General features: G+C 42.2%; 1 protein-coding gene across 4 annotated transcripts in view; it reads right to left on the bottom strand.

Annotated features, from left to right (window-relative positions):
• Positions 1–22,761, bottom strand: part of XYLT1 (xylosyltransferase 1) — a 141,600-nt gene that overhangs the window by 45,467 nt on the left and 73,372 nt on the right. For all 4 annotated transcript variants that reach the window (XM_079320644.1, XM_079320642.1, XM_079320645.1 and 1 more), the window contains 2 exons: positions 6,936–7,108; positions 6,152–6,354 (listed from right to left, as the gene is read on the bottom strand). In XM_079320644.1, coding sequence (XP_079176770.1) covers positions 6,152–6,354; positions 6,936–7,108 — 376 coding nt within the window. The remainder of the gene's footprint in view (positions 1–6,151; positions 6,355–6,935; positions 7,109–22,761) is intronic.

Genomic DNA, 22,761 nt, shown 5'->3' with positions numbered 1-22,761 from the left:
CCATCAGGCTGGATCTACAGATGGGGGATCACAAACAGCCAGTGGCATTCAGCACTGCTGTTTACACACAGAGATTCAGAGCAAATGCTCTGTGCAGGCTGAGCAGAAGAGTATTCCACTGTGATAAGGTGACACTGGAAAAGTCAGCCAGTCCCTAATTCCAGCTGGGATTGCACAGCAAAATGTAGGTCTGGGATTTCTGCACTACCAGCTCAAAGCTTCCACAGCATCTCAACATACAAGGCTTTGACCAGTTAGCACTAGTCAGAACTATAAAGAAAAATACAAAAAGATTCATAAGAAGAGACACATTCTGCATTCATCCCTGAAGATGAAAAACCCCAGACAGAGGAGCCCTGCTCTCCTGAGAGCCACCCAAGCCCTGCAGCACTGCACAGGCTCACAGACCCTGCACTTGGGCACCTGTGAGAGCTGGAAAAGCTTCAACATCAAATACCATTCAACCCTTATATTTTCAGCCCTATTTTCAAGGGAAAGAATTTATTCATCTCTCTTTCTCCTTCCTATTTCTATATCCTCACTAAAGACTGAATCAGAAGAACATTTTGGCTCAGCCTTTAATGGCCTTTCAGAGTGACTGGGAAAGGTACAACAGCACGTGTTGTGTTATCTTCACTTTGAACTGCCACCAGATATTATTTTGCAGCTGTTTTATTGTAAGTGGCATCCTGAAATCTAAACAAAGGAGTGTCTTAATGGCAATTTCAGCAGATTTTTAATTTCCTGAGAGAATTCAGTGGGACCACGAAGGGAGAGCACGTTTAAAATGCAATGTCATAATGGGAATGTTTCCCTCTTTCAAGCACTTCTAGCTTTTGGAATTTGATAATGATTTCACTAAACTTTCTAAAAAAACCTGACAAAACTGAGTTGAAGAGACATTAAAGTTTCTGCTCAGAAACCCCAGGTAAAAACCACAAGGACCTGTTTCTCTGCAGCTTCTGTTACTCACATTAATCCAAAGTCACTTGGAGCAAAGTTGTGGGACAGCACACAATAAAATCACACCTGGGATTTCCCTGACAATTAATGTCCCACTGCAGCTCAAACTCCACTGGAGCCTCTTGCCCAGGAGTGCAGCTGAATGCCATGGGAAGGGTTTGCCAGTCTGGGGCAGCTGGTGGGGATTTTTCATCCACCACGATGGATGAATCCAGTGCAGACTCACATTTAACTCTTTTTTTTTTTAGGAGACAGACTTTTTTTCTCAGTCATAAATAAGTAAAAAATAAATTCCATCCAGAAAGCAAACAGCAAACAGATGAAAACCCTTTGGCTCTTGGCTTGAGGATCTCCCTGTGAGCAGCCCCTACAAGCTGCAGATGCCAATTTCCCAAAGCAAAAGCTGCTTTATATCCTAAAATCCAGGAGGGGAGGGCAGAAGGAATAACCTCTGTGGCTGCACAGAGAAAGGGTGGGCCTCCCATCACTAATGTTTGCCAGCTTGAAGAAAACATTATGTTAACATCAGAGATAAATAAAATTTTTGAGCCACAATCATTTCCACATTTTATCCCACCCATTTGTGACCATGCACAAAATCACTGCTTTGCCAACCATTGAAAACTTTACTGTAAAACAGAGAAGTGGAACAGCAAATCAAAAAGATAACTTCCAAAATTTATATACATCTCAAGCAAATGTGCTGGCAAAGTGAGGAAAGAAGAGGAGAAAAGGTTATTTAAGGGATTAAAGAAAGCAGCAAATCTGAAATTCTCAGAGAATGCAGATTTAAGGAAAACACTGATAAAGTTCCTTTTGGACAGGAAAAAAGATTCCCTGTGAAGCATTAAGAGTGGATTGACATCTGGCTTGCCAGATAAAGATATTCTGAGCAAACAAAACCCCAGACAATGCCAGTGACAATCCAGAGATAAAAACCTGAGGGCTGGCACCTTAACAGATGCTGTGGTGCAGAAGTTCCCTGTGCTGCTCTCCCCTCTCAGTGCAGGAGGAGGACTGAGCAGTGCTTCAGCTCAGGACAACATTCCACAGGGCACTTTAAAGACTTTAACCACTGCACTGTTTGCCTAGTGCCTGGGACATTATTCTAGAGGCAAGGTTTGCTTTTCAGATCAGCACTGCAAGGTTCCTGTGGGGTCTAAGGTCAATCCAGCCCTGCAAAGTCACTATCCTTTATCCAGGGTTTCATGTTGGGCAGCAATTTATGTAGTGCCAGGAAGGAGATATCTCCAGAGGACAGCTCTGAAGTCTGAATCCCAGTGAGACATGGAATTGATAAATTAAGACAAGTCAAATTGATGAGAAGTGAGACAGAGAGGAAGTGGAACTTCCTTTGAGCAAAGGCTTTGTCTTATTTGCCATTACACAGCTCTGGCTTTGGGGTTTCAGAGTTCACAGCCACCAAGAGGGCACAGAGGCTCTCAGACATTCCTCCCAAAGCTGGAGTGCTGTGTGTGAAAGCCAAGTGCTTTGTTTCACTTCTACAGGAGACTCTCCTGTATTCCCAATATTGCATTTCAAGGCTGCACATTGCAAAAGCTGAGATGTTTGCAAGAGCAGCTGGGTAGCTCCAGCCTGGTGCAAACTCTTTTTTTCTCCCTGTCACCTGCTCCAAAGGTTGTGTCATTTGGTCATAGGTGAAATCAGGGCAGGTCATGGTGAGTTTGACAGAACAGAAACCATCCCTGATGTAGTTTCTATACAATGGTAGTCACCCATGCTTAGCAGGGGATGAAACTCAGCCCTGGCAGAAACAAGGAAACATCTCCCAGCTCTTTTAAAGCACATGAAAAATAACTTGAAAAAGTGCTGAAGCTTTTTTTTTTTTTTCCCCAAAGGTTGAACTTCTTTCTAAAGCCTGTTGGTTGTAATTGTTTTCACCTACCACAGAATGAAAACCTGAAGACCTCTTCCCTGCACTCCCACTCTTGGCAAATATTGTCAGGGACCTCATTCAGAAATCATCACTTCAGTTTTTTATCAACCAGTGTTACCTTGACCAACAGAGGGAAACACAATGAAGCAAGTGCAGGTCAGTCAATAGTTGCTAGCTCAGTTTTCTTAATTTCTGGGTGTTATTCTGTTTGGTAAAGATAATCTCCACACTGGCTCCTGTTTAAAGTCAGATTACCCCATTCAGTCCCTGCAGTGTGTTTCCTCAGGTGCTGTTTGGATATGACACATTTTCCTTTCAATACTGGATGTGTCTCATTTAACTGACTCTTCACAGCACAGGCTTTTATGGAAAGTAGGGCTGCACAACTTTATCCTAAAATAATGTCAAGCAGCAAAACACAAGTAGTTTCACTGGGTTTCATTTAAGTTCCTTTGTTACACCTGATTGCCCATAATTGAACATGTAGTTGTATCTGAATTCCTGGCTCCATCAATAAGACATTTTATTTTTCTTACTATTCTGAAGCACTCCCCAAGCTTCTGCTAATAATTTTGCTTGACCTTTATTAAAGACCAACCATTAGCTGGCAATTAGATTTGGTGATCCCTCTGGTGATTGAGGCTCAGTGATTTACTGTAAATTATAAATAGTTCAAATGTTTCATTATGTTTATTCTTTATACAAGCTCTGTGGCCAGGTAAGCACTGACATGACATTCACTGTTAAATGATCTCATTAAACTTCTTAATTTAAGTGGTGCAACACTTCACCTGCCACATTATCCAAGGGCTCCTGCCATGCACATTAAACATTCAGCATGAATAGATGCTCTACCATGGTTCACCTTGTTGGGAGTGAAATTTCAATCCCTGAACATAAGGGTGACTACTTCACACTGTTTGTCAGAGACAATAAATAATACAAGTAGAAACCCATATAAAGGAAGAGGTTGAAGACATCAACAGTTTTCCCATAAGGTTTTGAAACAGTCTCTCAAAAGAAAATACTTTAAATTATGAAAAAATTCCATTACAACTAAAACAGATAAGGAAAAGGAAGGAAGGTGTTGTTTCTCTTTCATTTCTTTATGAATGCAATGAACTGTGAGAAATGATTTCTTGCCAACCCTGCAGGCATGTGGGTTTTTTTAATTGATGAGCCCAGAGCAAAAGGAGGGACAGTCACACAACCTCCCACCCCTGAGCTGCTTGTGCAGGTTTGTCTTTAATGATTCCATCCCTCCTTTTCCTGCTGAGAATCTTCCACAGAGCTGAATGAAGCCAAGGTTGGATAATGCATAATTTTCACTTAGGCCAATAAATAACATATTGCCTGATGATTAAAGGGAAACACCTTTATGGCCAGACTGTTTGACAGAGGAATGTACAGCAGCAAGGAGGAGAAGCACATGGATTAGAACCTCCTCTGGGCTAGTGCTGGACCCACACACTCCACAAACAAAACATTCAGGCATGAGGAGGAATAAAAATCTGGATTTTTCTGCCTGGCATATGTTTTATTTTACACATTTTTAATTGTTTTCCTCACAAAATGAGTTCTAATATTTTTTTCCCATGCCTTTATATTTTATGATGCCTAACATCTGCTTCTGGACATCTCTTCTGAAGGATGAAAGGCTCCTGGCAATTCTGCTGACTGCTCCCTGGACAGATTGAGGCTTCATCATTTTGTATTAACCCCACATACTGAGCATGGTTTTTCTGACTCAGAAGGCTGGATTAGCTTTTATTATCAGAAGAGAAGTAGTAAAGGTTTCAGTATTACAGATGGAATGGCAGATGGAAAGTGAAAGCTTAATATGAAGCAGCTCTGGATAAAAACTATTAATCCACAAAATTCATATGTTCTTATGCAGGGAAACCTAGCAAAAGCCACTGCAATATGAGGGAAGTGTAAAGTGCCCCCAGCCCATTATCTGACAAATCATGGCATGGGGTCTGAAAGAAAGAAAAGAAACACCCTATTTACTATTTCCTGGGAAAACAATCAGCTCTCTCTGGATTATGCAGGGAGGTCATGCTTTTCTAAATAATAATAATTTATAGCATCTCCACCATGACAATGAAATGGCCTCACATATACATATTTGATTGAAAGTGTTGAAATCCTGTGATTTCTTAATTCAAATCCCCAATATCAAGGCAGTCTCAGTAATTCCTGTGCTCTGACCTTTCTCCCCAGAATGTGTTACATTTCACTGAGAGTGCTTAGACATGGGCAATAAAACCTCACAAAATCCTTCCTAAGGCATAGCTCAGGGGTTTTGTCATTTTTCATTTCAGTGGCAATTTCTGTCCAAGGAGCACCTTCAGGGAGGGATTCAAACTTTGAGATCTTGGAGAAGCCTGACCAGTGGAAGCATATTTCTCTTCCAGGAGAATTAAAACCATGTTGTGTCATCCCCCATCAGGAAATCACCCAAGAAAGTCACTTCCCCTTTCATTGATTCATTTTTGCATAGAGGGAAGCAGAAACCACAAGAAGAATTTCATGTTTCCTTCTCCTTAAGAACTCTTACAACCTAAACCTAAAAACAGTTTCAGGACACTTGGGGATTTTTTGGGTGGCATGTTGTTGTTGTTATTGTTGGGTTTTTCTGCTTTTTTTCTTTTTGTTTGTGTTGGGGTTTTTTACCAACTATCTACTTTTGCACAATGTAGCAAACTTACTAAATGCAGTAACTTACTGAGGCCTGGGTGATGTAAATCCAGAAAGAATAGAATTTTACTTAAAATCACAAGCCTTATCATGTGATGCTGTGTGAAATTCTTAGCCTGGTGCCAACTGAATAAAGATATAATTGACTCCTAGCAATTTATTTGTCACTTCTATAACCATTATCCTCCACAGAAAAAGTACTAAAAAAAGGGAGAGGAGAACCTGAATTCATGCCTTCAACACTTGCTAAGACATCAAATCACACTTAATCAGAGCCCTGGGAGGGAGGAATCTCTCCATGCCTGGGTTTTGTTTGCTGAGTTCCAACATTTCTGGCTACTTTCCTCATCCTCTCCTGCAGGTACCCCTTCTGCTGGAAATAAAGATTAACTGGAGCAGCCTGCCAGTGAAAGTCCCCCCAGGCAATGACACACAGGGCACAGCAAGTGATTGAACACCAGCTCACCAACAGCAGCTCTCTGCTGTAAAACAAAAGAATCTGCTCCTTGCACAGCACAGACCCATCACTGCTCATCTCCAAACTTACTCCCTTCAAACAAAACATGCACACTCCCCAGATTCTCCCTGTACCTGATTGGGTAGTCAGCAGCACTGAGGTTAATGAAGAAATCCCAGGGCCAGTCAGTCATCTCCATCAGGTCCCTCATGGTCTGCAGGTAGGTGCTCAGCAGGCTTGCTCCTCCCCAGATGGTGGCCATTCTCCAGGAGGTGATCCTCACGTTTGGGTACTGGCTGGAAAACTGCAGCACCTGCCTGTGCAAGTAGTTGGATCGCTTTGCAGGAGAGAAGAGTGATACATTCAAGTTATTCTGTCCAAAATTGTCTCTCCCTGCATTCACCAGAGCCCTACCCTGCTTTTTGACTCACTTACTGTGGCACACAACCTTCTTCTGCTAAATGTACAGAGAACCCTGGTTAATATTTTTAATTACAGCTGCAGCAATCACTGACCAGTGTGATTAGCTTCATTCACCATTTGTCACCATAGATCCCAAAGGGGCTTTGTGAAGGATATGACTGCTACCACCTCCCTTTTGCAGTGTGTCACTTGAACCTCAGGTCACTCTCAATCCAGTCTGCATCAACTCATCAATTACTGCAAACTAAATGTGCAACAGACAGACAAGCAGAGATACTCACTGACATAGAGGGAGAAATGGAGGCTGTTACATAAAGAAGATAACAAGAAAGAAAATTTAAAGGAAAAAAAAAAGAGGCTCCAAACATGTAACAGATGGAGAGACAAAAAGTGACATGCACTTTATGCAGCAGGGGTAAAGGGAAGATGAAGATGCCCAGGATGGGCAGACTGACAGATGGTGAGACAGGCAATTTATAACCAGTGATATATTACCTTGTCAACATGAATGTAATAGAAATGGTCTTTATGGTAAATAGCCTTGAAGAGGCGCTGGAGCTGGCGGGAGGCTCTGCCATGAACCACCAAGACAAAAGCAATCCTGACTGGCTGGGCTGGCAGGAACTCCACCGAGTCCTCGTCCCACTGAACATTGCTGGTGGCCTTTCCTGTTCAAAAACAAAGCACAGCAGGTCTGGCACAGCCACAGGCAGGGCTGGGGGTGCTCTGGGGCAGGCTGAGCCTGGAGGGAGCCAGCCCCACCTGCCCCTCTGTGCCCTGCATCCCAAGCCATGGGCAAGCACACAGATGTTCCTCAGCTCTGCCAAGCTCCACCTCAGTGCAGACACCTGACCCTTCAAAGGAATCCCCTCTGAGCTTGTAATTAGAGTCCAAAGTATTCAGATAATGACAGGTTCCCCCAGAAGGAAACCCCCTGCTCAGCCAAAGCTGCTCATCCCCATGGTCAGCACAGGAGCTGGTGAACTCTGCTCCTGCAGGAATCCTGAGGATTGCTGACTGACAGCAGGATTGGTAACAGCAGAGCTGCCCTGGACATTTAAATGCACCTTGCATATCTCCACATTAAATGCAACTTGCATATCTCCACATTAAATGCACCTTGCATATCTTCACATTTAATGCACCTTGCATATCTTCACATTAAATGCACCTTGCATATCTCCACATTAAATGCACCTTGCATATCTTCACATTTAATGCACCTTGCATATCTTCACATTAAATGCACCTTGCATATCTTCACATTTAATGCACCTTGCATATCTCCACATTAAATGCACCTTGCATATCTTCACATTTAATGCAACTTGCATATCTCCACATTAAATGCACCTTGCATATCTTCACATTTAAATGCAACTTGCATATCTCCACATTAAATGCACCTTGCATATCTCCACATTAAATGCAACTTGCATATATTCACATTTAAATGCACCTTGCATATCTCCACATTAAATGCACCTTGCATATCTCCACATTAAATGCACCTTGCATATCTTCACATTAAATGCACCTTGCATATCTTCACATTTAAATGCACCTTGCATATCTTCACATTTAAATGCAACTTGCATATCTTCACTTCTACATGGAGGAGTGGGGCTCTTCCAACACCATTTAAAATTCCTGTTCATTTTTAATTTCTGGTCTGCCTTTTTTAAAGCAAACACCACAGTGTGAGGTTCAGACACTGATAAACTGAAGAGCTGGAGGGACATTTCTAATAAGAAATTTAAAGTGCTTTGGTTTTGGTTTGTGTGCCCACTCTGCAATTCAAAAGCCAGAACATAATGTAAGAAAAACATCATTTTATCCAAACCCTGGCATTCATTCTTCAATGAAACAACACCATTCTTCAGTGCTCTGACCTTGTAAGGACCTTTCTCAGCAAAAACGATTTAGAAAGAACCTGAAATTTTAAATATTAGCAAAGTAGGAAAGTACCTCCAAGCCAAAAAACTTCCTCCTGCCCAAATTTTTCCATATTCTAAGATCTCAGCTGTCACCAGCTCCTGCTCTTGGTGCTTTTTGTGCTGCCCCTTTCTGCTCCCACCACCTCAAGACCCCTGCAGACAGTGCAGACACTTGTCCAGGCTGTAGGAAAATTGGGGGCTGTTCCTGGGCTCAGCTCTCAGACAGCCTGAGTGCCCACTGCCCTTTCCAAAAAATCTCTTACAGTTATTAAAAAAACATGCTCATGTCTGATTTGATATAAAGAACATGAAAGAAGACATTTGCCAAGTGTGAAGTGAGAGTAAGAGAGAGGGAAAGACACTTTCCCCCAGGTTTTTGAAAGTGGAAACATATGTTGATAAAAGTAAACAATATTACATGCTTGCTTTTTTTCTCCAATGTAATAATTACAAAATAAAGGCTGGATACAGAACAAAGACTTTGCCTAATCCCTTTTGGGCATCTCCTCCTTATTCAAGGCAGTAGTATAAACTTGGAAAAAACAAAGAAACTGCATGTTTGCAGAGCAGTCTTGAGGTGATCAAACAATTTGATCCCCTTAGTTGTACTGAAATGCCCTTGAACAATTGAAACACTCTTTTTAGAGATCCTCTGCAATGGGAGAAGCACATCCCAGACTAAGAGGAATATTAAAATATTAGAAAGAAAGCTTAAAATGAATTTATTCCATATTTTTCAGTTTGTTTATATGGCCATTAGCCTATGCCCAGCTCTTCTGTTTCTGCTGTGCAGCTGATGAGCTTCACCATGTACATTCTTTGGGAAAACAAGTCATTTTTTTTTTAAACTGCTTTTATTTCAAGCTGATGATGTCCCACCAAAGGACTCAAATATTTTTAGAGGTTTTCATTACATTTTTGGATACCTCTCTTCTGAAGTCACTGGCTTTCTGCAATGATATGCAGAAGGTGAGGGGAATTTAAAATAGTCATATTGTGGGTCTTTTATTTTAATCTAACTTGGTTTCAATTCCTACACTATCATTTATCTAGTAATTACTTGGAACAAAATCCTCTCAAATTTTCACCTGAAATGCCACCTCACTGCATCAGTTTTCTCTAATAAATTCCTGCAGTGACATATTTTGTTCTCTGCTGTTTTCCTTCTCTAACCTTTTTTCCTTCATGTGCTTGTTCCTCCCTTCTCTTTTAGGTTTAGGGTTTTACACTGGCATTTACCACCTGCATACTATTATGGCTTTTTTAATATAATCCTACTCTTGGCTGCAGTTTCACACTTTTTCCATCTGTCAGACTATCTGCTACTTTGCTCTATCCTGCACCTTCTCTGGTTTTAGCTTAGCACTCTCTATTTTGCAGATTGCTTCAGTGATAAAGAACCAGCCTGGTTTGCAAGGAAGGTGAAATTGGCAGGAATATTTAGTTGAGGATCTGTTTAGTGAGAATTAGGACATGTGAGCCATGGAGAGAGTGGCTGGAGCTTCTTCTCTAGGGTCACCTGGCACAGGTGAGGCTGCCTCAGGGCTTGGTTCCACAGGGGGACAGGGGACAGAACAGCAGCTTCTCACATTTTGGGTCAAGGCAATGACCCAGAAGAGCTGGAACCTCAGCAGAAGGGACAAACACCTCCATCCCTTGTACCAGAGCACTGATTGTGCTGCTCCCCACTGAAAACAAGCCAGAGCCCTTTGCTGTGTGACAGCACAAACTCAGAATCTGCCCCACAGATGGGAATTCCTTCCTCAGAACACTGCAAGCTTCTCTGCAGTGGGTTTGTGAGATGACAAGCAGCTCTGCATCCCTGCAGATGCAAAAAGGGAAACTCACTGCAATTACACATGTACATTCAGCTCTCTGTATGAAAAAATAAAGGTAGAAAGGCAGAGGACAGAAATAAAAGTATTTCATATTTACAACTGGATCATAAGAATATGATTTTCTTTTCTATTTTTTTCCCAAGGGAAAAAAAAACCCCAAAAAGTATTTCTTTGTTTAGGAATTTAAAAGAAAACACTTCCATGCCAGTTTTGCCACCCTCCTGTTGCAGCTGTGTAACATCTGTGCTGCATGCAGACTCCCTCAGGAACCCACTGGGGCAGAAATCATCCATTACACAAGTGCAGAACAACACCATGCACCAGAAAATTTGGTGAACATGTCTTTTGCACATGAAGAATGCAGAATTAATTGTAAATTAAGAAATACAGCAAATTTTTTTTGGTACCACAAAACCTGCAGAAGCAGCTGGGATAACACAGAACTGTTCAAAATCAACCTCCAGGGCCCATGGATGTGTGTGTGTGCAGCACACCCATATTCACCAAATTTCTAGCAGACAGCATTTGGTTTGAAGCAGCCCATTATATTTCAAACAAAAAATTTGTTCTGTCTTGCAGTCAGTATCAAGTCATTACTGAAACCATTTTTATGATTTGCAAATGACCAATTAATTATCAGATTCCACTATATTGCACTTGCAATACACACTGAACTTAATTTACTGCAATACTTATCTAGGCAGGCCAATCATCTCTCTAACAAGCTGACTATTCTAATTATGAAAATGGTGGCATTCCTGGGAAACAAATCTCAATTACTTGTAGTTTTGCTGGAGTGTGTTAGTCAAGCATTTTCTCCCTATTCCTACTGCTATGAATAAATAACACTCAAAAGCAACAGTAAATTAATTAATGATGAATTAGAATGAATCTCATAATAATAGTATTTATCGTATCAATTAACAGCCAATTAGCACACAGTGATTAGTGTTATTAGGGTGAATACAAAATGCCTTTTAAATGAGCATCAGGCTATTTTTACTATATTCAGTGACATTACTGGACTTCAGAGATATAACCCAAGAACAGACTCAAACATTCCTTGCACAGATCACTGATTCCTCTTGCACTTCACACCTTGGTTTGTCTTCAGTCCAAAATCCAGCCCTGGGCTGAGCCCCTGGAACAATTTGGGGGGTTGGAAGGGCTCAAGGGCAGGTTGGACCAGGGCTGGTCTAGTGGAGTCCTGCACATGGCAGGAGGATCTTTGAGGTCCCTTCCAACCTAAATCATTATTTGACTCTATGACTTAACATTTGAGAGGCAACACCCTTGGAAACCACAAAAAAAAAAGAGGAAAACCACTATTTACAGGTGCCTGTGTTACAAAGTCTTAAGAAGAAACTCAAATAAAAGATATTTTCCAGCTTGGCTTTTCTTTAAGGTCCCTTCCAACTAAGTAATTCTTTGACTCTATGACTTAACATTTGAGAGGCAACACCCTTGGAAACCACCAAAAAAAAAAAGAGGAAAACCACTATTTACAGGTGCCTGTGTCAGTCTTAAGAAGAAATTCAAATAAAAGGTATTTTCCAGCTTGGCTTTCAGGACAAATCCACAGCTCAGTCAAACCCTCTGGAGCCCATGAGTGCAAACAGGAGCAGCTCCAGCTCCATGCAATGCACCAGGATAAGGGAGCAGCACTCCTGTGTTTTATGGTTTTTATGAGAGTTTTGTCCCTGAGTGCAGCCACAGAAAGCTCACAGCAGCAGCAGATCCATGCAGCTCCTGTGCTCCTTGGAGGGGAGAGGTCACAGGAGGCAGGAATTGGAAGGATTGAAATGAAATGTGTTCAGTTATCTTACCCAGCACTGGCTGTTGCTAAGGATGCTGCTCTCAACAGCCCCAGACTGATGAGAACAGGGATTTGTCATACAGGAGCAGTCATCCCACCACTCCCAAGAAAACAGATGACACAAACCAGACTGAAACAGTCACAAAACCCCATTCACAATTTGCATTTCCTGAGCAATCCTTGCTGGTTTAGATGGCCTGAATTCCACTTCTGGCTGTGGGTGGATTACATCCCAGCTGGGCACCAGTGACAGCCCCAAAACCAGCAATGGGTTTGGAGTCAGCTCTTCTCCCTTCCCTCCTGAAAATCCTCTGGATTTCTTGTGCAGGACAAGGAGAAAATGTAGAAAATGCCCTTACTTCAGCTCAGACTTTCTCTGCCTCAAATCATCAGGAAGTTTAAGAGAACAGAAACTTGAAAGCAAATCAGTTACCATGGAGCAACCAATGCAGACATCAAACAAAATACAATATCAACAAAAACTAAGCAAAATAGCAACAGAAGTATATCAAGGTTCACACTGCAAATTAGCATTAGAAACAGCCTGCACTGATTGGAGTGTCTGCTGCAGTGTGTTTGGAGACTGGCACACAGGAACCTTCACACCAGCTCTTCCTCTCATGCTCACAGCAAGAATAATCAATAAGGAGTGAAAACACAAAAATTACACACATCCCTACTCCACATAACCTTCCAGGAGATATTATGTGGTGCTGAGACTACCAAGAAATGAATAGCTAGATAAAAGCAGGTTTGTTACCTGCCTGATCAATGGTTTTACTTTCTGTTTTACTCTGCTGTCATCTTTCATGTCCCATGTAAAGTGTCTCTTCCCCCCAGTAATCTTAAGAAATTAACAGTTAATCATTGCAATCAGCTGGTGTAAGGCCAGGACCATAAATACATGTATGCCTCGAGTTTAGCTGGGAAACAGTGGGAATAGAAGCATTTAAAGTAAAAAAAAGCACACCTAAAAACAAGCTCCCCCAGAAACAAATGCAGTTTCTGCACTCAGATTATACATTTTTTAGCATAACTAATTTTTTTACACACAACTAATGCCAAATGTCCTTCGTGTCAAATGACCCAAAGTGTTTCTCATTTGCCCATGATCAGCTTTTGTGCTTTTTTTGGTGTTTTTTTGGAAGAAAGCACCTGTGGACTCCTTGCTGCCATGTGTACTACATACAGGATCATTATGGAATGCCAATAATTTTACTGAGCAGAGAAGAAAAAAAGGAACAATCTTCCCTGAGTATATTGCTTGTCAGACAGAGGAGCACAACATAATTATATTGTGACATTGCCACCAGCAAATAGATTCCACTGTAAGCAATTAGCACTGGTTCCTTCAGCAGATTTCAAAAATGTAATTGTATGGTTTGCTCAGTTCCAATAACATCTGAATAAAAAATGACACTGCATTACTTGAGCTCGATTTTAGCACATATGGACAGGTCAAAACACAGGGAATAGATGGATGTTTTATGCAGATAAAGATGTTAATTCTTGCACAGGCCACCCTTACACCCCAAAATTGTTCAGTAATATGGAAAATGTCAAGGGCATGAATATTCACTTTTTCAGAACAAAAACCAACAAGGACCAGTGACAATGAGTACTCTGGAACTAAGAAAAATGGAGAATTTTGGTCTCCTGGAGATGGGAGAGGCAGGGCTGGTCAAATGCTTTCCAGAGCTGCTTCTGATCAAGAGGGATTAGCAAAGATGGTTTAAGAAGGGAAAAAAAAAATCATTGGGCATTAATCCTCTAAACATTTCATAGCCAGCATATCTTTAATACAATCCCTCTAATCCAATTAGGGGCCTTGAAAATTGGATCTTGAATTCCAGGTTTTGTTGGGTTGGGTGGGAGTGAAACCCCCTCAGCACAGCTGAGCACCTGCCCTGCCCAGAGCCCCCTCCCCACCCTGAACCCCCCCAGAGCCCCCTCCCCACCCTGAACCCACCACCTGCCCTGCCCAGAGCCCCCTCCCCACCCTGAATCCCCCCAGAGCCCCCTCCCCACCCTGAACCCACCACCTGCCCTGCCCAGAGCCCCCTCCCCACTCTGAACCCACCAAGAGCCCCCTCCCCACCCTGAACCCACCACCTGCCCTGCCCAGAGCCCCCTCCCCACCCTGAACCCACCAAGAGCCCCCTCCCCACCCTGAACCCACCACCTGCCCTGCCCAGAGCCCCCTCCCCACCCTGAACCCACCAAGAGCCCCCTCCCCACCCTGAACCCACCACCTGCCCTGCCCAGAGCCCCCTCCCCACCCTGAACCCCCCCAGAGCCCCCTCCCCACCCTGAACCCACCCAGAGCCCCCTCCCCACCCTGAACCCACCACCTGCCCTGCCCAGAGCCCCCTCCCCACCCTGAACCCCCCCAGAGCCCCCTCCTCACCCTGAACCCACCACCTGCCCTGCCCAGAGCCCCCTCCCCACCCTGAATCCCCCCAGAGCCCCCTCCCCACCCTGAACCCACCACCTGCCCTGCCCAGAGCCCCCTCCCCACCCTGAATCCACCAAGAGCCCCCTCCCCACCCTGAACCCACCCAGAGCCCCCTCCTCACCCCTGAACCCACCCAGAGCCCCCTCCCCACCCATGAACCACCTGCCAGGGTCAGCACTTCCAGCACTCACCCCTTCAAAACAAAAGGGAAAACTACTCTGAATACAAAGTTTTGCCAGCAAGGAACAAATTACAAATTAACTGAGCTTGATTTTCTAAAAGTTCTGATGAAAATTGTTTGGACTGGTACTCATGAGGAGATCTATTCACACTTAAAGTGATGGGCAAAGGACAGAACTGAACAGCACAGCCTTGCTGCTGAAATAAAGGACTTGCACTCATTGCTCCAGCACAGAATAAAAGGATCCCATTGACACAGCACTAGAGGAAAACAAACTGCCAGCATCAGAAAATGGTCAACAAAAGCAACAAAAAGTGATTCCTCTGTATTTCAATAGACATTACAGTGTTGTTAAAAAAATCCAATGTGCAGAAAACATCACTTCATTGATTAAATAAGTTACTGGCTGCTGTTAAAAGTGTCTGGGGAGAATTTGTATGCAAAATGTGTTCTCCCAATAATAGCATAATTTATAAATGACTTATAAATTTCTCTCAGATTTTAACAAGTCTATGACACCCTTGGATATCAAGGAGCTGCTTAAACAGTAACTTGTTTAGATTAGTTCTAAAATTATCCTAACTCTGCCCCTCAGAGTCTCCCTTCCCATTCTGCAATCTTCATTTCACATCAGCAGTCAGAGGCACTAAATTCTCATTTCCTCTGGGCAGGAGCCTGGCTCAGCTCATCCCCCACTGAATTTGGGGAGCTGTGCATTAGTGTGGACTCCAGGAACAGCCAAATGGTGCAGCACACTGTGAGACAGGGCACACAGCCAAGCTGCTCTGCATTTCAATTAGGTAAAGTGCTAAAAACTGCTCTGAAGGTCTAGGTGGGATCCAGCAGTAGTGGTTTCCCATATTTGGGTTTTCCTCCTGCCATCTCTCATTCATACACAAACTATTTGATCATCCCTATCACAAGGGGAGGATTAAAAGAGAAAAATAAAAATTAAAAAAAAACAAACTCAAGCAAATTGTGTTGAGATGTAATTCAGTTCCCCAAACAAATTCATTCACAACTTGGCTTTTATGGGACAGCAGGGCATGAAAATCATCAGCTGGCTGCAAAACTGCTAAGCAAACCTAATTTAGGAGATGAAAATGTGTGAAACACAAGGAGCATCTCACAGATTGTAAAATGACATGTTTATTTAAAAAAAAATAAAAAATAAAAAAAAAAAAAAAAGAGAGAGACCAGGAAACCCAAGAAATATTGTCAGGGGATTGCACCCCAGGCCAGGCAGGTGCTCACAGCCCTCCCAACCAGCAGGAAAAAAACCCTTTATTTGCAGGTTTGGTGCAGAAATGTTTCTGTTCTTGACTGTCTGGAGGGGAAGGGCCAGGAGGGACCCCAGGGGCAGCAGCTGAGCACAGAGAGGGACAAACCCAGAGCCCACCAGGCTCCTCTCACTGCTCTCAAACAGCCCTGAGCCCCTGAAAACCAAAAACTCCTCACCCTGAAAACCAAAACACCCCAGGACTATCTGTAACTGAGCCAGGAGAAGGATTCCTTGCTGAGGCCAGGGGGTAATTAATGAGGAGGAGCAACATAACTTCATTCAGTTCATCTGAATTAATCCCAGTCCATCTCCTGCTCTGCAGCCCCTCTGGAATCAATGGACAGTGTAAAATCAGAATCAAAAGAGAATTAGCATGTCTGAGCCAAATTCTGCTCAGGTTCCAGCTCTGAACAATCCCTGATCTATAAAATGCAGATTAACTTTGAGCTCCTTATCAATCCCCCACGATGGTTAAAAGAATTTAAAAAACCTGAGCTGCAATTTCTTACAAATATAATTTAATTCCCCCTATCTTTATTTTGACATTAAAGGAATGATGAAACATCTCTTCATATTATTTCTCAAGCCATGACTGCTACAAGGTGAACTGTTTATCCACACATTCCTTCCCACCCTTTCTTCTATGGCACTGCACCACCCTGACATTATTGCCTCAGAAAGTGATATCTTTATGAAAAAACACTTAATTTCTGCAATGACTTTTTATATAAACTAATCCAATGTCTCCTGACACCAAACACTTACTGTTCAACAGCACAACTTTCTTAAAGACAATATCTAAAGCAGAATGCCTGTGCTGGCAGCTTTTCTATTAGAACAAAATCACTTTATAAATCCAAAAGTGAACCAGTATGGAAAAGTTTAATATTATTGTAAATGAAGAAGTATTTAAAAAGTAAAAATTATACTTGACACCGTAATTACATTGCCCTGGAGTGTAATCCCAAAAGAACACAGAGACCTCTTGCCAAAGGTGATTTGAGTGTTAATATGAAACTCAACGTGGGCTCATTTTAATTACATATGTGCCTGCTGAGAACATATGACAGAGTCCAAAAAGCTAATTCACTGTCAGCATGACAGCAGGACCTAATATGAAATCCTGCACACCACGTGAATTTTCCAGATTACCAATTACCACACAGAAATAGGAACACATTGCAAAAGTGGCAATCAGCATGAAAGCATAAATACAAAAAAAATATTGTCAAACAGAGCTGAGCTCTGGGCCAGCAGTGGATATTAGGAAATCTCCCAGCAGTTCATCCCTTTTTTTTAAAAAGCAACAACATTCTGGTGCTTCATTCAGACACCCCACTGACCCCAGGTCTGCACTGACTTTCACAGCATTGACCCTCACTGGCACTGTTGTCTATAAATCCCTTTAGCAATATACAACAGCACTTCAAAGTAGATTTTAATGTCCTTTTTTCTCTTTTTTATACTTTGCCCTATATTTTCTTCATTTATAAGAAATTGCTGAGTGATTCTGTGTTCTCTCCTCACCAGTCCCTGACAGTTTCTGGCACTGAACAAAAGTCAGGAGTCAGTTTATTCCTCTTAATGCTAAACAGGCATTTTGGTTTCCTTTGAATTGTGGATAAATTCAAGCAGCAGTCAGTATTTTCTCCAGAAAGTGCCTGGAGCATGAAGAGGAGAGCCCAGAGTCCCAGGAATGAGACAGGCAGCAGAGACCCAGCCAACACTTCCACCTGCACCTTTACCTGCCCTCTGCTGCTTTACTGATGAATTATTAATTAATAACCACTGAGAGCTCCCCACAGAGCATTTGAAATAACAGCTGAATTTCTTTATGGATGATTATGGATAATAAAAATAAGTCTGCAATAAACAAACCCAGGCAGGGAGGCTGAACTGCTGCAGAAACTGCCCTGTGAAGGTTTTAGGGATGCTAAATGTCTCCTGTGTAGTATCACACAATTTCCAGTCTGGATTAGTCCAGTTAGTCTGAAGAAATGTAGGATTTCCTCTGTTTTGATGCTGTTCAAAAGGGAGATGTGGCATTGCAGAGAAGCTGCAGGGTTGGTTTGGTCCATCCAAATGAATCTCCACCAATTTAGCCAAACAATTATAACTTTCAGTTCTCAACTCAGATAAGGACAATTGTCAAATCACAATTATTTCTATGCAAGATTTATGCAAGTGATGAAAAATATTCCAGCAGCTCTGAAATGTTTTATTCAGGGATCATGCAAGGTTTTCACATTCTACTTGAATTCTGGACAAACTTTCAAACTACTGAAGGTGGTGAAGCTGGATAGTTTCAGGTATAGCTGAAATAAATTTGTAATTCTACAAGATGAAAACTCATTTGGAGATTCTATTTATCCATGGGATAATTATTTCTATTTCCACCTCAAAAAATGAAAAGCCTCCTACTGTTTGAATAAAATTCCAGCATTAGCTTTCAACAATTTTGCTGCCTTTAAGGCAGAAAGGAACTCACATTCCTATTCACTCTTCACTAGATTCAGTTACTAACTGAATAAAGATTTTTATTTTTTTTTTGCCTATAGACTATGCTTATTTCTTTCTGGTGTTTGAATTGGTACATGCACAAGAAAAAATCATCTTCAGCTGTGCTTGCTGATCCTTTCTCTGCCTTCTGACAAATAAAACCTGGGAGATGGGGGTAGAAAAGTTGCCTACACCAAACAAACACAAACTACTACTATGTTTTTCCTTTTTGATATTTCTTTTTGCATTCTAATCTTAATTCTTCATGGTTCAGTTCTTCTAGAGGGATTCATAGAAAATAGGAGAATAACTCCTTTCTTCCTTTCAGATATTAAGATGGGTCATTATTCCTCCTGATGTGTTAGAAGATATTTATCAGTTTGAATTATGAGACCTTTCTGACTGTGAAGACTTAACCATTGATTTAATGCCAACTTAAAGACCACTAAAAGTGTAGGAGATTGCATTAGATAAATAATTTAACAATAAAAGGTACATCAAGGCAGACATTATTGCAACCTTCCACCAATCAATCACCATTTTCCATGTTTATCCAATTTTCATCTCAAGGCTCTGTATATCAAATTGCCCAGACTTACACTTCCCAACTGAAATAACTTCATCATTGAATCAAATTGCACAGCCATTAAAATTCTCTAATTTCAAGATAGCTGACATTATGTTAAATATTGGCTTCAGTTCCATAGGGTAATAAATTTTGACCTGAATCCAATCTTTCATGGATAGCTGATTCATAATGAAAAATTACTGGTTTGTCACTTTACCTTGGGAAATTTATTGTGGAAACTAATATGGCACCAGGCTGGCTTTGAAATATATGATAAGTAAAACCACAGTTCCTTCCTAAACACCCTGAAACAAAAGGGAACAGATTTGGTCTGGTCCAAAAACATCAGACATGCTGACAGCTACCAGAGAGAAAAGAGAAATTTTCCTCCTAAAAGATACTTTTGTTCAGCAAACTCTCTTAGCAAACTCAGAAAAAAAAAAGCCTGTTATTTTTAAACAAAATTATTTCAAACTCTCTTGATAAACAGGATTTAAAATCCACATAAATACCAAAATAACAGTAACATCAGCACCCCCATTTTTCCTCTGCATGTAAATACCTGATCTGTGCCTGACATGAGCTGAGACATCCCAATGAGCTGAGACACAAAGAATGAAACCCAAATTTCCCCAGAATTAGTGAGGATTTCTCTCCTATTAGTGCTTACAAGGCTGGCCCAAGACAGGGTGGAATGGAGCAAATTCTTGCTGTCCCTCCTTAGCTGAGAGTGTTTAATAACTTCTAGAGCAACCACATTGCATCTTTGTTTTCTTCTTCAAGTGATCCTTCTGCTGGGAGGGATTTCAGGAGAATTTTCTGAGTGATTTCAAGTTTGCATGTTAGGGCCCCCCTAACATCACTGATTTATTTCCTGAAAGTTTGCAGGCTGCAGAAATATAAAATAAATATCATGACAACACAAATGTTTGGCAGATTATGTCTACAAATGGTCAGAAATGATTGAGAGAAATGAAAATGAGTGAACTCGTGTGTTAATTGCCTTTTCAACTGTAAATGATGGAGCTGAATCCAGTGGGATTTCTCATCAAGATTTCCTTTCTTGATGACCAGGCTAAGAATGCCAGAGATGTCTGAAGCTTCCTTATAACACCCCTCATGAGCCTGGCAGAAGTGATTTTCTCATTTGTTGCTCAGGGAGCTGCAAGGCAGAACATTGTCAGAACCAGAATTCCACAAATTATTCCCAAATGCTGGATGGATGGGCTTTGCTTTGGGCTGCAAACTTCCACAGGCTGGTAAGACAAGAATTCCTGCCTCTTTATCTTTGCTTGCTCCTATAAGAACAAAATTGTCTTGTTTGTTTCTCAGTGAACTTAAAATTTTGGGGATAGAATTGCATAGACATTTTATGGTTCACTGATTAAATTTACAGAATAAATTTACTGAAGTGGGACATCACTAAAGAGGGATCAGCAAAGCTACTTTATTTTATCAGTTAAAATAGTCCACTTTGCTTTCAACACTTCAGGGAACTTGGGTTTGTGATCACCTCCTGGCAAAAATTATAGGATTGTTTACAAAAGCACATGAGCTGCATGCAGCCTCCCCCTGCCCTGGCTTGGCAAATCCAGAGTGTGTCATGTAGAAATCTTTTCCAATTTCTCTCCTGGTAGTTCTCCTCAGACATTGGTTTCTCTGGCAAGAGAAATGAGCCAGGCTGGGCTGTCCTGGGCAGCTTTCCTTCTGTAAGAGGGTTTATTCCTCAAATGCTTTTGAATAAATGACCCAAGAAAGTGAGTCTGAGACAGAGTGACTTGGGGACAGATCCTCAAACCTGCCCAGGGTGCCACAGGGAAATTCTTCCAGAGCCCCTAACCCTCAGTGCCAGGCAAAAGAGAAAGCACAAATAAAACATAGATTGCAGTAAATTCTCTTTTTGAACTTTCCTCTTCCTCCCTGCTATTCAGTAAACTGCCCAGAATGAACCAGAGCCCAGAAACAGATGAAGAACATGAAAATGTATGTTTGTGTTTGGTCACTGTGGTGTGGGCCCCACAGTGACACACACAGAGATTCCAGCTGGGACTAGCAGGGTTTGCAATGCTCCACTGCAACATCCACTGCCTGCCTGGAAACCCTCACCTGCAACTAAAAACAGGTGAGTGAGCAGCCAGACTGATGGAGCTGCTGCTTACAGCCAGCCACCAACACAGCTGCATCCTCACCAGAAAACTCTCTTACACTCTTAATGACTTACAGCAATTAATCAAGACTTCCACAAAGCACTTCTGTGGGAGCCCAGGGTGTCCCCCTGGCCTCCTTGGGGGTCTCAAGCCCCCCTGTGAGGGTCTCAAAGATTCTGAGAGAGATCCTGGTGTCTCAGGCACTGAATTCTAACCCCTGGGGGAAATTACCAACACAGAGGGAATGGAAACAGGCCACCAAAATTAGTGAAGTGTAAATTAGACTTTTAAAACGTAGATAAATAGGTTTTTTGGAATGTTTGTGATAAGGGACATGTGGCCAAGATGGAGAATTTGGGGGGTGGACACCTTTTCCTCCTTCTTCTCCCTGTCATCCATGCTGGGTGACACATTGGCACTCTTGGATTGGATGGGGTCAGGGCTGCACCATTTAACAAGATTGTATTGAAAAATTGTTGTAAACATGTAATTTAGTATATAAGGTAAGCCCTGCCTTCACCAGGCAGATTCCACCATGGATGCCAGGCAAAAAGTCCCTGAGATAAATAATAAACAATCCCTGGAACAAGAGAAAACCATCTCCTGCAATCTCTCTTTGGCTGCTTCAGAGAAAACCAGGGTTTGAACCACCTCATGTCCCTCTGGGGGATCTTGGGGCAAAGGAGAAACCCCAGAGTGGGACACACTTCCATGAGTACAGGCAAGGAAATCTCCACAAGAGAGACACAATCACCTGGCAGCACAGAGAATTATACAAACCATTCTGTTCCCTGCACCAAGGAAGGGTGCCCTGAGCCTCAGCTGAGTGGTGAGGTTTCCAGAGATTTGTAGAAAAAAGATCCTTTTGGCTGACAGCTCTTTTTAGTGGTGCTCTCTGACAGGACCTGCAGGAGGTGGCCAGGGCTCCAGGGCTGACAGAGCTCAGGGAGTTTTTGGATAATGATCCCAGGCACAGGGTGCTGTTCTAAAGGCAACAAGCAATTCAGGCCTTCAGAAGAAATCCTATGAATTTCACAATTTGAAAGCACATACAACTGCTATTCAAATTATTTTCCAGATATCATAGAGTTTGATTTATTACACATGATTTTCCTGCAGTGTAATTTTGCTTTTTGGCTTAAATCTTCCACCATTTTTACAGCAACATCTGTGGGTGAGGACAAAGGGGTGGGCACTGATCACAAGAAATGGTAGAGATCATTCAGCTTGCAGCAAGCCCTGGAAAAAAGGAATGAAAAATTCTTTGGCCTCCCTGGGGGCTGGTGAGAAAGCCAGAGAGGAAAAATGATGGATTTTTGCCATGGGCCTTTCAGCAGGGCCAGGATTTTAAAGCAATATCTTGTTTTAGAGCAAAGCTGTAAAAGTTCAGCCTCAGCTGAGCCTGGTGACAGCAGGACAGGGAGATGGGAGTGCTCTGCTCCTCTGCAGAGGTGACAATCAGGAGAAACTTCTGTGACACAGCCAAGTGATAAATCAGTGAGGCACTGTGATATTAAAACAGCCTGAGCAGTAAATCAGAGCTATTCACTTCTAGCACGTTCTCAAACTAGCAAAGACAAGCATTTACTTGGAAGACT

This window comes from Erithacus rubecula, assembly GCF_903797595.1.
Source record: "Erithacus rubecula genome assembly, chromosome: 17".
In the NCBI taxonomy this organism is placed as follows: Eukaryota; Metazoa; Chordata; class Aves; order Passeriformes; family Muscicapidae; genus Erithacus; species Erithacus rubecula.
This window is presented reverse-complemented; position numbering and strand designations above follow the sequence as displayed.